This window comes from Schistocerca piceifrons, chromosome 2 (assembly GCF_021461385.2).
Source record: "Schistocerca piceifrons isolate TAMUIC-IGC-003096 chromosome 2, iqSchPice1.1, whole genome shotgun sequence".
Lineage (NCBI taxonomy): Eukaryota > Metazoa > Arthropoda > Insecta > Orthoptera > Acrididae > Schistocerca > Schistocerca piceifrons.
In genome coordinates, this window is record NC_060139.1 from 463,759,239 (window position 1) to 463,774,862 (window position 15,624).

The 15,624-nt window shown below is 42.8% G+C and overlaps 1 protein-coding gene across 1 annotated transcript in view; it reads left to right on the forward strand.

The window, feature by feature from the left end:
• Nucleotides 1-1,746: 1,746 nt before the first annotated feature.
• The window catches only part of LOC124775484 (allatostatin-A receptor-like), a 58,466-nt gene continuing 44,588 nt past the window's right edge, over nucleotides 1,747-15,624 (forward strand). The window contains exons 1-2 of the mRNA XM_047250317.1: nucleotides 1,747-1,929; nucleotides 7,940-8,137. Coding sequence (XP_047106273.1) covers nucleotides 1,747-1,929; nucleotides 7,940-8,137 — 381 coding nt within the window. The remainder of the gene's footprint in view (nucleotides 1,930-7,939; nucleotides 8,138-15,624) is intronic.

Below are 15,624 nucleotides of genomic sequence, written 5' to 3' on the forward strand. Positions count from 1 at the left end.
TGAGTAGATCACGCCAGTATTTAAAATTTTTCAACTCGAACAATATTTATATGAAATAATGAAAAAAATTCTTTTGTCTATGGAAGCTGTTAGACAATCTGCAATTTGGATCATGCACCATGAACCGAATTAGCAGTTTAGTAACATACATACGTTACTACATACGTACATACATATATGCATAAATACATACATGCGTAATTAACAGTACAGTGTATAATGCAATATATTGTGTTCATAGACAGCTGAAGTAGCTCCATTCGTCTGTTTAAATTTTGGCTCAGACGTCATATCGATATGCACATTACAAAAATGTATGTGTGAATGCATGTATTTATGCAGATCTCATAAGCTACTTGACCGAACTGAACCAAACTCGGTGCATGTATCATTTACTGTCTGAAAGGAAGCGCTGTGGCGCTAAGAAACACCTACCTACCAAAGAGGTTGGGATGGCGGTAAAAAAAAAGTGCAGCCCACGACGTACAAATACGCAGATTTTATTCATTTGGTATTTGAGAATGAGAGCACTTAGTCAGTTCGCAACAAACATTATACACAGTTCCATACTTTTGCAAAACTGTTTTTCTCGCTGACACCCCCCTCTTCCAACAAAATGATAAAAGGAACGAAGTTTTTCTCTTACTGGGGACTGGTCTCTTACACTAAAACAAGACAAAATTATCCACTAAACATAAGCTCTAAAACGTATATCTTAAGAGCTGTGAGCACATATTCATCTTTGCTGGTGTGAAACACATCTCTTCTACTGGAGAAAGCGCTCAATGCTCGTAAGGTATGTACGCACTTTAGGGCTCATGTTTACTGATCTTTTTTTTCCTTGTTTTGGTGTAAGGCACCTGTCCCCAAATTTCTAAACGACATCTTGAAACACCCTGTAAATCTGCAAAATTATATAATTGTACGACATGACGTTCAGGAGATACGTCGTCATAAACATTGAGCTTCGTGAAACTGGCAACATCAAGGCGAAATTTGATACAGATACAGGGAAAATATGTGTGAAATATGTTAAATATACGTGAAATATGACATGTGCGTTCGTAGGTTAAGCTGCGGGTAAAAAGCTCCTCCTAAACCCCTGGATCGATTTCATCTCTAATTTGATACACATGTTACTTACTACCTGGAGATACTGAGGAGGTAAGAACCGCCAGCCTCCTATTGGGGTGCAGGTGATGGACAGAAAAGGGTTGGGGAGGAGGATATGAAGAGACTGAGAGGAGTAAAGAGGCGAAGGACACAGATGGGAGGAGAAGCAGATGGGCAGAGAGAGAGAGAGAGAAGAGAGGAGGAGATGGATAGAGAGGGTGGATGAATATCAATTGGATAGAGACAGAGGAGGAGAAAAGGATAGAAAAGGGGAAAAGGAGAATGGTAGAGAGAGAGAGAGAGAGAGAGAGAGAGAGAGAGAGAGAGAGAGAGAAGGAGGACAAAGGAAGGAGATGAACAGAGATACGGGGAAGGAGGACTAATAGAAAACTGGAATAAATGTGTACCTGGGCAATGCTGTGTACATAGCGGGTAATTAAAAATAAATTAAAAAAGCCTTGCTGTGGTGATAGCAGTGAGTCGGTAGTGGTTTAAGAAATCTGTACAGCCTGCCGCGAGATTGGCCCGTCAGTTAGGAAACAACAGCGCCGGATGGCGAGGCGTTTGTGAGAGCAGGCAAGTAGCCGAGGGCGTTCCCCGTAATCTGCTGTGAAACGTGGCAGGGCGGCGGTTATGAGGGCAGTGGGTGCAGGCGGGCGCTCGCTCGCACAGTGGCAGCGAACAGAGGCAGCAGCAGCAGTTGTCCAACCCCCACTCCCTCCCACAGCCACCCACTCGCCGCCAGTTCCCGCCCCGCTAAACTCGCCCGTTTCATATCTCCACACCTCCGCCTGCGCGCAGTTTCTCGCCTCACGTGTAAGTGCCTGTTGGCCGCCAGTTATGAAAGAGATATGCGCAGCTGTCCGATACGCAACTTTGAAGCTTCAGGTGGCCGAAATTTAGTTCGCATTTTCAGAAAACTACCATCACTCTGACGTTTTAATTTTCTTAATGCTGAGCAATAGATACATCATGACAACCTCGAGTGCCGTACACATCGAGTTCTTTAAAGAAGCTACCTTTTTTCTTTAACAGTAGACGTAGAGTACAAATACAGTATGTTTGATTACAGAAAAGATGTATAACGAGATGGATGAAAGAAGTTTTGCCATTGGCATCATTCAATAGATACATATATAGACCAGATAAACTCATGTTCGTGACATCAGTAAGCTGGCTATCCACGAAACATAATTGCATCAAGAATACCGAAGTCTATCCGGACAACATAGAAACACGTAACATACATCATGCAAGGAAAATCTGACATATGCAGTATACCAGTGCGGTACTGCATAGTGTACATGTAACAGACGTTGTAGGCAGAGGTCATGAACAGACGTCATCTAACATCTATTGGGTTGGTGCATAAGTTCGCACCGTATTTCCGTAAGTTTAATAAACATTACAGTAATTGGTTCACTCTGACTCGTTCGCTTTACATTTTGAGATAGTCGTTTAACATATTAAGGCTTCATATTGCCTGCCTAAGTTCATCTATCTTTGCGAATGTCTTTCCTGCATTCTGATTTTAGGCTATATGTCCTACCTGATTTAGCAGTCCTGGCTTACAGTAGAACTTAGGCACCTGCCTTCTTTTTTTGTTATATATATATATATATATATATATATATATATATATATATATATATATATATATATATATATATATATATATATATATTCCCCGTCTTTAGTCAGAAGACTGGTTAGCTAGACCTCTCAGCACTAGTCCATCCAATGTAAGCCTCTTCGTCTCTGCAGAACTATTGCAACCCACATTTATTCGAACCTCCTTGTTGTAACCAACCCTTGGTCTCGTTCTACAACTTTTATCCCTCCCGTACCCTGCTCCTATACACTTCCCTACATTACCACACTGACGAGTCCTTGACGCCTCAAGAGGTATCCTATCATCTTTCAGCCGCGTTACGGTTTAAATTTCTTTTTCCCTAGTTCGATTCAGTACATTCTCATTAGTAGTCAAACCTGCTCGTCTAATTTCGGCATTTTTCTACAGCACTGCATTACAAATCTTTTTGTTATCTTCTTGTCTGAAGTATTTACTGTTCACGTTCCACTTCCGTACAAGACTACACACTAGGTAAACACCTTCAGAAATGTCTTCCTGACACTTAAGAATATATTAGATGTTAATAAATCCACCTGTTTCAGAAATGCTTTCCTTGGTATTGCCAGAGTGCAATTTACATCCTCTTTACTTCGGCGATCATGAGTTATTTTACTGCCCAAATGGAGAGGGTCAGCAGCTACAACTTTGTCTTACTTCTTGTCTTCACTACCTAACAAAAAGCCGAAGTATCCATAAGACATAATCGGATGTCAATATAAGTACGTTTCGTACAGTCCATTGGCAGGTATGTAAATGATTCGAGTTGCAAATTCCCTGTGACAGGTAAAACAGCCACCAGAGAGCTTTTGTATCCTTTGTGTTTAGTGTTGTTACCATACATGAGTGGCCTGAACTGCGTCAGATGTTGATGATCACTGTTACGGACTCGAACATGCAGCTTACTCGTGTGTGTCAGCAACTGACTACATTACCAGGTTTGAAGCCCATTTGGCGGGCTTGGCTTGTCGCATAGTGTAATGTACAGGTTTTCAGATGTGACAGTCACCCGACGTTGGACTGCATGGCAACGTGAAAGCATGAGTAATAGTAGTCAAGGGTCCGATCGACCACGCCTGACCACAAGGAAGGATCATTGTTTTGCGCACCAAGTATATTTGCGCCTGCCATCCTGCCGTCCAGCAAAAGTAATGGACTGAATGCAACATTCTGCTCATCTTGCACTGTTGGACAGAGGCTAGAAGCAGCCACACTAGGGGATCAGTGAGACATGTGTAAGCTACTGTTAATACTACGAAACAATCGGCAACGTTTGCAGTGATTCCATCAATGAGAAGCATGGACTATTGATGAATGGGGTTACGTTGCGTACAGCGATGAATCGCGGTTCCGAACTAACAAGATTACGGTCGTCAACATGTACGGTAGCAACGTGGTAAGAGGTCCCAGTCCTCCTTTGTTTTGGAGAGGCACGAAAGAGTTATTCCTGGCGTCATAGCGTGAGGAGCCATCAAATATGACGTCAGGTCATGACTGATAGTTACAGAGAACTCTGACGGCACAACGGTACTTCACAGACATCCTGCGTCATCTATTATTTCTGATCCAACAACAACATGGTGTCATATTTCAACAGGACAACACTCGTCCAGACATGGCACGTGTCCCAATGAACTGTCTGCGTTATGTCTACGTACAGCCGTGCCCGCATGATCCCCAGATATGTCTTCGATAGAATACGTGTGGGACGACCGCTGACGTCAAATCCGTCCAAGTGAAAGTATTCAGGATATCAGGGACCAGTCAAAAGCTGAGGACCAGTTTGCGTCAGGGGAGGATGTAACGTCTTTATTACACTTTACAATAGAATTAGTGCGTACTTTCAGGCCAGAGAGGGTGCAACGTCATACTGAAAAGTGGGTTCCTACTGACAAGTTTTTTGTAAATCACTAAAATAATATCAAATAACCTCTCAACCTTTGAAGTTTCATTCCGCTTCCTCCTCCCCTTCTGTGCGCTTCACTTTCTTTGTCAGGCAGCTTAATTGAGCAAATTCCATTACCCTTTCTTCACTTCTTTTTATGTTCATCCTTGCCGCAGAGAAGCTACAGCTGAAAGTTGACGATCACTTCCAAGGATACGTCGAGTAGGCCGAGCTGCTCGCAACAGCGACGCAGGTAGGCATCCGGGATTCATTCCAGTACAGTGTGGTGTATGAGGAGCCATCAAATATGACGTCAGGTCATGACTGATAGTTACAGGGAACTCACTTAGACGGATTTGACGTCAGCGGTCGTCCCACACGTATTCTATCGAAGACATATCTGGGGATCATGCGGGCACGGGCAGTACCTAGACATAACGCAGACAGTTCATTGGGACACGTGCCATGTCTGGACGAGTGTTGTCCTGTTGAAATATGACACCATGTTGTTGTTGGATCAGAAATAATAGATGACGCAGGATGTCTGTGAAGTACCGTCATTCCATTCTCCTTATTGTATTCGAACCTGCATTGTACCTACACTTTCTTCTTCCCATTATTGGCTCTCATTCATAACTCTGCTCTCGACGAATCTGGCTTTGTTTACAAATCACGTGTTCATGTTAGGAGACAACAGAAAACTATCTACGACCGATGACTAGCATTCCGGTATACCTAGTATTGTTTGCACCATGTCGCGTGTCTCACTGTGACACTGCGCCTCCCCCTCCCCCCCCCCCCCCCCCCCCACTCCACTGGATGCGTAGCAGTAACTGTTTCTCAACTGACTCATAGAACTCTGCGTCTGCAGTATTACTTGCAGCGAACAAGAGTAAAACGTATATCGATGATGTTTCGTTGAATGGTTCGCAAGTTGACGCTGACGCTTGTTGATGGTCCAACATTGAAATCTGTAGAAATTTGCGGAAGGGTTGCACTTCTGTCACGTTGAACGATGTTCTTCATTCGTCGTTGGTCCCGTTGTTGTAGGATCTTTTTCCAGCCACAGCGATGTCGGAGATTTGATGTTTTACCGGATTCCTGATACTCACGGTACACTCGTGAAATTGTCATACGGGAAAATCCCCACTGCATCGTTACCTCGAAGATGCTGTGACCCATCGCTCGTTCCCCGACTATAATACCACGTTCAAACCCACTTAAATCTTGATAACCTGCCATTGTAGTAGCAATAAACGATCTAACAACGGCGCCAGATACTTGTTGTCTTATATAGACGTTGCCGACAGCAGCGCCGTATTCTGCCTGTTTACATATCTTTATATTTGAGTACGCATGCCTATATCAGTTTATTTGGCGCTTCAGTGTATTTTACAACGTCATGAGACGGGAACATCAGTCTGACTAAGATAGTGAAAATGGAAATTTCAGGTTAACTTCTGATTTGTTAAAATGATTATCATCAGAAAACTTCATACGGATTAATACAACTCAAACCATCTGCTGCACTTAATACAGTGACATTCTGCTCGATTCTTTAGTCGACAGTTCGACAATATTTAAAAAAAAACACAGAAATATCAACGATGTTTGGTGACAGAAACAACGACTTGCTAACTTCCGATAGGGGATCAAACATGGGAGGTGAACGTAGTCAGAATGCTGTAAATTGATCTCACTCTCTTACTTTGCTACACGGTTCGCTGGAAAACCTAACAGTGACACTGTCTCCACATATAACATCTAACTGTGAGGAAAACAGTAACAGCTTATCTCCTATCGCTGAGCAGAATAAAAACAGAGGAGAAGTTTGCACATTTCGTAATTAATTTAAGAAATATAGCTCGCTCTCTCAAGGTATGATGGTGTGGCCACTCTCATTACAAATTCCAATATTATTCATTCCTATTCAAGTGAGTGGCAGGTCCGCCCCGGTAGCTGCGCGGTCAGCGCAAGGGCCCGGGATCGATTGCCGGCCGAATCAGAGAGTGAGATCAGAGAGTGCGTGTTGTGTTGTCCTTACATTCGTACCGTCACAACTGAGATTCCACTACTGAGTTGGCTGAATGGGCACAGCCGGGAAGTTAACAGAAAAAAAAGTGAAAGGCAGCAGAATTTTCAGACTACAGCCTGTCTGACAAAAACGACTATCAAAAGGCCTCTTCTGACTCCGTGCCGTCTGCCCTTACAAACACAGAATAGGAGACACTTCATAGGTGCAACCGCTCAGTGCCAACTACCTCACAACAACATGAACTGCTTTACAGCGCGAGTCCCCTTAGGACAGCCCACATCTGTCCACAACAGACTGACCGACTTCGTACAACTGACTCTCCTTCTTCTTTTCAAATTCTACGTTCTCATGTGGCCCTATCCGTTCAGTGGCCGATCTACCGCTTCCAAGGACCAAAAGGAAAATTTAAGTACTTCGGATGTAGCAATATCGAAATTTATTAAAGTGCAATCGGAAAATAGAAGCTAAGAACTCTCCCGTAATCCCGTACTTCATCCAGATACAGGATGGCTGAAACAACAGATACCTTTCAACTCTCGTATCAAATAGCGACTTGTACAACTAAGTGTTGTTAGAAAATAAGAGAAATACACCAATGAAGTAGAAACATCTCTAATATATATATATATATATATATATATATATATATATATATATATATATATACAACTGCGTTTTTTTTAAAATAGGAACCCCCATTTTTATTACATATTCGTGGAGTACGTAAAGAAGTATGAATGTTTTACTTGGACTACTTTTGTCGCTTTGTGAAAGATGGCGCTGTAATAGTCACAAACATATGGGTCTCAGTTTTAGACGAACAGTTGGTAACAGGTAGGTTTTTTAAATTAAAATACAGAACGTAGGTACGTTTGAACATTTTATTTCGGTTGTTCCAATGTGATACATGTACCTTTGTGAACTTATCGTTTCTGAGAACGCATGCTGTTACAGCGTGATTATCTGTAAATACCTAAATACCACATTAATGCAAAAAAAATGCTCAAAATGATGTCCGTCAACCTCAGAGCATTTGGCAATACGTTTAACGACATTCCTCTGAACAGTGGGTAGTTCGCCGTCCGTAATGTCCGCACATACGGACATTATATATGTTTGAAGAAAATACACGCAACTGTGTTTCGTTCAAGGTCCAACGTGGTAGTTATTTCTGGTTCAGAACTTCGTGTATGTAACACTCTCTGTGGCCCATGAAAGACTTTGAAGATGAACGACAGTAGCAGTGACGGGGTGTCTTGTGGCGGTGGTGTTGCAGATCAGCTTCTTCCTGACGTCGTACGTGCTGCCGCTGCTGCTGATCGTGAGCCTGTACCTGCGCATGCTGATGCGGCTGTGGCGCGCCGGGGCGCCTGGCGGCCACCTCTCCGCCGAGAGCCGGCGCGGCAAGAAGCGCGTCACGCGCATGGTCGTCGTCGTGGTCGCCATCTTCGCCGTCTGCTGGTGTCCCATACAGGTGAGCACTTCATAAAGTCTCTCACTATGGAACACGATCGCTTACAGCTATTTTGTCTAAAACTGACATGGTGAGACCGTGGCTGTGTATAAATAATGTAGGTTCATTCTTACAAAGAAGAAGACAGCAACCAGCCACTAGTGGCAGGTTGCTGTGTTCTTCTTTGTAAGAATCAACCTACATTAACGATCGCTTACAGTTACACTGAGGGCAGTGGGAAGTGCTATGCCATGAACATCTTGACCGAATGATGCCAAACTGATACCCCAATATTATTTCATCCTTATGCGAGCTTATTTTTAACACAGGAAAAACTATTCTTACAGATGAACGATGACGTACGAGGGTCGTTCAGTAAGTAATACCCCACATTTTTTTTTTTTTTTTGAAAGAGGCATTAATATACACAGACAAACGGTCTTATTGGTGCTTCATGTTTGATGATTGTACTGCGCGACGGTGAAACTGCGAACCCTTATGGCAGATGTCAGACCTGTAGTACATCGTCAAAATGCGGTCTACATAAGACTCACATTACAAGCAGCGCGCTGTTATTGAATTATCGTGCGCAGAAAAAGAAACCGCGGGGAGCATCCATAAACGTCTGAGTGCCGTGTATGGCGATGCTTTAGTTGATAAAAGTGTGGTATCGATAGCAACGATGCCACGGCATAGGTTCGTAAGTTGGCACTACGAGTCACCGACGACAGCGCACTCTAGCCGGAGCGGGAGAGCTCTACGATCTCCGCTCCAGTTTCAGCCCATTTGATCAAGAGCAGACGGCCGGGACACTCAGCTTGAGCTTCGCACCTCATTGCAAAGTTATGTAATATGTTTGCATATGTTTATACACTGGTTGGTTCAAATGGCTCTGAGCACTATGGGACTTAACATCTGTGGTCATCAGTCCCCTAGAACTTAGAACTACTTAAACCTAACTAACCTACGGACATCACACACATCCATGCCCGAGGCAGGATTCGAACCTCCGACCGTTTATACACTGGTAAAGGTGCTTTAACTGTATTTGAAGTACCGACGCGTTTATCTTTTCGTGCTCCTACCCACGCGCCGCCTTCCAGGCGGGATACAAAGAAAGTACTGTTGGGCGATAGGTAAATAAAGTTACAGCATAAGGAAATGCAGAATCAGAGCTACATGATCAGCCACGCTCGGGACGTCCTGTCACAGCCACTGCTCCAGACACGCTGAATCGTGCAGATGCAATTATTCGTGCCGACTAGCGCATCACAAGTCGACAATTGTCTCTACAGTAGTCGGTCAGCATTGGACGTGCATCTGCACTGACCGAAACTCTCAGATATTCAAAGAGGTGCTCGCGATGGGCTCCACGAATGCTCACAGCGGACCACAAAATTCAAAGAAAGGCCATTTGATCTGAATCATTGGAGCGTTTTTAGACCGACGGAGAGGTCGTTCTGTCACGGATCGTTATGGGGCACGAAAGCTGGGTGCACCAGTTTGCGCCGGAAACATGGCTACGCCTACGGGACAAGAGCTTTTACAACGTTGGTGTACGGTCATAGAAGGTGATGGAGACTACGTAGAAAAAGAGGACGTGGACGAGACATGTTGATGTACATTGCCACCAAATTCTGACTCTTAACAAAAAATACGTTCTGAGAAAAAAAAGTGTGGCATTACTTATTGAACGACCTTCGTAACTACATCATGTCTACTGTGTCTAACTTGAATGGATTTTTGGAGACGTAGATCGCAACGCACAATGTCCAGACGACGTTCTAGGCACCTTATCGCCACCTTTCAGTCATATTCATGGCTACCACTTGCTTGCATGTAACGCGAATCTTTCGTCCAGGACAAAGTTCCAGACAACTGAGTAAAAGCGCCAGTTACTCCTGTATAAAAGGAAGGTGAAAGAACGGACCCTCACAGTCACAGGCCGATATTCGTAACATCCGGTTACTGCGGAATCCTTGAACACATGCTGAATTAGAAGGTAACAGAATTGGTTGAGACAGAAAAGCTTCTTGCAATTTTGTCATATGATGACATGGCTGGAGACCGTGGCTGTTGTTTGAAGACAAATGTTGATAGTGTTGAGACAGCAACCAGCCACAAATTTATTTTCAGTTCCTTTATTCAAAAGGTACCGTTACCAGTTTCGAATCGTTATGATTCATTTTCTCGTTACAATGTTTTTTTTTATAGATTGTCATAAAATATAAATAGTACATAATTATAAGCACGCCACACGGATGGTTGCGTTACAGATTTACACCGGGATGTGACTTACGTGAAATGTCGGTTTAGAGTGTTTGTTTTCATTGCATTCATCCAACAGATGTGAATACATTCCCAGTGCATTCTTATCGTTGCACACGTAAATTTTTCTCACTGAACACTTTAGATTTGTCACAGAAAAGATTTCTAGCACACACCACATCTTTTGATACAATACAAAATGCTTACAAACATATGACTGACAAAAATGCTACAATATATCGTCACATCATGAAGATGTCCCATGTTTGGATAAAGATAATAAATTCACTTATGCGACTGAAACGCCTTCTACACTAGTACAGAGAGATATTGATTTTGTGAGTTTTAGAGCGAATACTGTTACATTAATTACAAAGTTGATACTTTTGAGTACTGTATAGGTAAGACAGTACATTATTTATTTACATTTAGCATCATGAGAATTGTAGGAACATAAATTTGCTACTTGATCTGCAGATAGGCGTAGGAATATTATTTGCTTTGGAGGGTTGAAAATATTTATGGAAAATTTTCACGAAAGGGGTGTTAGCTAACACTGTTTGTTCATTAAGGATATAGTCTGGGGTGCTGTTTTTGTGTTCGTGTATCTCAGTTTCTTCTAATATATTCATAGTGGCTCCTTTTTCTGTTAGATGTAAAAATTTTAAGTTGTTCTCAATGTTTCTCACTGAATGGTTTTCTTCAGCAATATGAGCTGCAATTGCATCTTCTGTCCACAAATCAGTACGAATTTAAAAAGCACTCGATGCGACAAATCAGCTCGTCCTCTTCTAACATGATACCCCACAAACCATGAATGGAGGGCAACAGGCAGATTCCATAACCGTAGTTTTCCGGCGAGCTTTTAACACGGAGCCCCTCTGAAGGCTGTTGACAAGGGTCCGAGCTTACGGATTATGTTCCCAGACAGGGATATAGGAGGCTGTAAGATGAAGATCAACAAAAGCAAAACGAGGATAATGGAATGTAGTCGAATTAAGTCGGGTGATGCTGAGGGAATTAGATTAGGAAATAAGACACTTAAAGTAGTAAAGGAGTTTTGCTATTTGGGGAGCAAAATAACAGATGACGGTCGAAGAAGAGAGGATATAAAATGTAGACTGGCAATGGCAAGGAAAGCGTTTCTGAAAAAGAGAAATTTGTTAACATCGAGTATAGATTCTGAAGGAATTTGCATGGAGTGTAGCCATGTATGGAAGTGAAACATGGACGATAACCAGTTTGGACAAGAAGAGAATAGAAGCTTTCGAAATGTGGTGCTACAGAAGAATGCTCAAGATTAGATGGGTGGGTCATATAACTAATGAGGAGGTACTGAATAGGATTGGGGAGAAGAGATGTTTGTGGCACAACTTGACTAGAAGAAGGGATCGGTTGGTATGACATGTTCTGAGGCATCAAGGGATCACCAATTTAGTATTGGAGGGCAGCGTGGAGGGTAAAAATCGTAGAGGGAGACCAAGAGATGAATACACTAAACAGATTCAGAAGGATGTAGTTTGTAGTAGGTACTGGGAGATGAAGAAGCTTGCACAGGACAGAGTAGCATGGAGAGCTGCATCAAACCAGTCTCAAGACTGAAGACCACAACAACAACAACAGGTGAGCAGCTCGAAGACTTTTTTAGTACCACAGCCCACTACGTTGTCATCGACAGCGAGTGTTCACCAGAGACAGGGGTACAGTCAGGAGAGCCCCAGAGAAGTCTCATAGGACCGCTCTTGTTCCCTGCGTACATAATTGATCTGGCAGACAGGCTGAACATCAATTTACAGCTGTTTCCTGATGACGCTCTGGTGTACGGGCAGGTGTCGTCCTTGAGTGACTAGGGGGATACTACATGACCTAGACAGAATTTCTAGTGGGTGTGCTGAATGGCAACGTGTTCGCAATATATAAAAACGTAAGTTAATTCAGACGAGTAAGGAAAACCATCATGTAACGTTCGAGTACAGCATCAGTAATGTGATGATTCGCACAGTCACATCGATTAATCATCTAGACGTAACGTTGCAAACTAATACTAAATGGAAGGAGCATGTAAGGGCGCTAATAGGAAAGGCAATGGTCGACTGCGTCTTGTTGGAAGTGTAGTTCGTCTATAATGGAGACGGAGTACAGAACTAGAGCAACGCATTGCGGAGTACTGTTCGAGTGTTTGCTTACGTAGATAACAGCCTAAAAGAAAATAACAAACAAATAAATAATGTTTGCGATCACCACCAGATCGATTAAAGGAAGACATCGAAGCAATTCAGAGGCATCCTGCTGGATTTGTTACGGGGAGGTTCGATCAGCACGCAAGTAATGCGAAATGCTTTGTGATCACAAACGGTAATCCCTGCAAGGAAGACGACGCTCTTTTTGCGAGGGTCTATTGCGGAAATTTAGAGAATCCGCATTTGAGGCCAACTGCAAATCGACTCTACTTCCGCCAACGTACATTTCGCGTAAGGACCACGAAGATGCAATGCGAGAAATCAGGGCTCGCACGGAGGGTTATAGACAGTCGCTTCCCTCTCGCTCTATTTGTGAGCGGAACAAGAAAGGAAATAAGTAGTGATAGTGGTACGTTGTACCCTCCTCTATGAACCGTATGGTGGCTTGCGCAGTGTGTGTGTGTGTGTGTGTGTGTGTGTGTGTGTGTGTAGATCTAGATGTAGGACATGGTGGCATTATGCTGACAGATTACATACAGTTGGCTGTAGTACTTTGTCTGCAAAACCACTTGTGACGAGATGGAATCTAAACACAGTGTGGCAAGAAAGTCAAAGTAGGGGTCTTTCCAGAGGACTACGCCCCGAGAACATTAGGATTGTTCTGATGTCTCTGACGAAAAAACGGATGAGAAACGTTGAAATTCCAGAAGGGGTTATATGCGAAGTGTCGCCACGTACTGTCGGGTACATATTAGTGGAAGCTGCGCTCAGATCTCGTATTCCTATACGTCGTTTACTGCTGACAACATATCACAGAGGCTGTAATACGAGAGTCAAAGGGACTTATGACCTTGAATTTCAGTACCTTTCACTCCAAACCAACCAGTAAACCAGAGTCAATTGTAGCACTGAGGGGCACTCCATGAAAGGTAGCTTGCTATAAATACAGCAAAATGTAAGTTAATGCAGAAGAACACTAACGTTTGAATATAGCTTTAGTAATGTGGTGCTTCACACAGTCACGTCGATTAACAATCAGATGTAACGTTGCGAACTGATAAGAAACGGAAGGGGCATGTAAGATCGCTAGCAGGAAAGGTAATGCTCGACGTCGGTGTGTTGGGAGGGAAAGTGTATGTCGTCTATACAGGAGACAGAGCGTAGAACGTTAGTGCTAGTGCTAGACTTGAGCCACGTGAATATGGTGGGAGACTGCATTATAATATAATTATACATGTGTTGAGTAGTTTTAGAACACAAGAGAAATACAAAATCTTCGCTGATCAGACTGACAGATGCTCCATGTATAAATTTATTGTATTACTTCCTAGTCAAACATGAGGCCAACTTGACAACAACAGGAATTACGAAAGTCAAGAGAATCTCAGAGTGAAGAACACTTGATGTGATCTTCAGTCCAAAGACTGTTTGATGTAGCTCTCCATGCTACTCTATCATTTGCAAGCCCTTTCATCTCGAAGTACCTACTGCAACCTACACCCCTCTGAATCCGCTTACATTATTCATCCGTCGGTCTCCCTCTACGACTCCCCCTCCCCCTCACGCTCCCCTCCAGTACTGATTTGATGATCCTTTGAGCCTCAGAATGTGTCTTCTAGTCAGATTGTACCACAATTTTGTCTTCTCCCCAATTCTTTCCAGTACCTCCACGTTAGTTACGTGATCTACCCATCTAATCTTCAGCATTCTTCTGTAGCACCACATTTCAAAAGCAGCTAGTCTCTTCTTGTCTAAATTGTTTATCGTCCACGTTTCACTTCCATACATGGCTACACTCCATACAAATACTTTCAGAAACGACTTCCTGACACTTAAATCTATACTTGATGTTAACAAATTTCTCTTCTTCAGAAACGCTTTCCTTGCCATCGCCAGTCTATATTTTATATCCGCTCTACTTCGACCATCGTGAGTTATTTTGCTCCCAAATAGCAAAACTCATTTACTATTTTAAGCGTCTCATTTCCTAATCTAATTTTCTCAGCATCACCTGATTTATTTCAACTACATTCCATTATCCTCGTTTTGCTTTTGTTGATGTTCATCTTATATCCTCCTTTCAAGATACTGTCCATTACGTTCAACTTCTCTTCCAAGTCCTTTGCTCTTTCTGACAGAATCACAATGTCATCGGCAAGCCTTAAAGTTTTTATTTCTTCTCCCTGGACTTTAATTCCTACTCAAAATTTTTCTCTTCTTTCCTTTACTGCTTGCTCAGTATACAAACTGAATAACATCGCGTATAGGGTACAACCCTGTCTCACTCCCTTCTCAACGACTGTTTTCCTTTCGTGCCTCTCGACTGTTAAACTGCCATCTGGTTTCTGTACAAATTTTAAATAGCCTTTTGTTCCCTGTATTTTGCCCCTGCCACCTTTATAATTTGAAGGAGAGTTATGCAATCAACATTGTCACAGCTTCCTCTAAGTCTACAAATGCTAGAAACGTAAGTTTGCCTTTCTTTAACCTCTCTTCTATGAGCAGTCGTAGGGTAGTATTGCCTCGCGTATCCCTACATTTCTCCGGAATCCAAACTGACCTTCCCCGAGGTCGACATCTACCAGTTTTTCCATTGAACTGTAAAGAATTCGCGTTAGTATTTTGCATCCGTGAGTTATTAAACTGATCTTTCGGTAATTTTCACACCTGTCAGCATCTGCTCTCTTTCGAATAGGGATTATTATATTCCTCTTGAAGTCTGAGGGTATTTCCCCTGTCTCATACATCTTGCTCACTAAATGGAAGAGTTCTGTCGTGGCTGGCTCTCCGAAGGCGATCAGTAGCTCTAACGGAATGTTGTCTATTCCCGGGGCCTTGTTTCGACTTAAGTCTTTCAGTGTTTTCTCAAATTCTTCACACAATATCGTATCTCCCTTCTCATCTTCCTCTACACCCTCTTCCCTTTCCATAATATTGTCCTCAAGTACATCTTCCTTGTACAGACCTATATACTCCATCCACCTTCTTGCTTCCCCTTCTTTTAGGACTGGTTTTCCATCTGAGTTCTTGATATTCATACTCTTAGTTCTCTTATCTCCA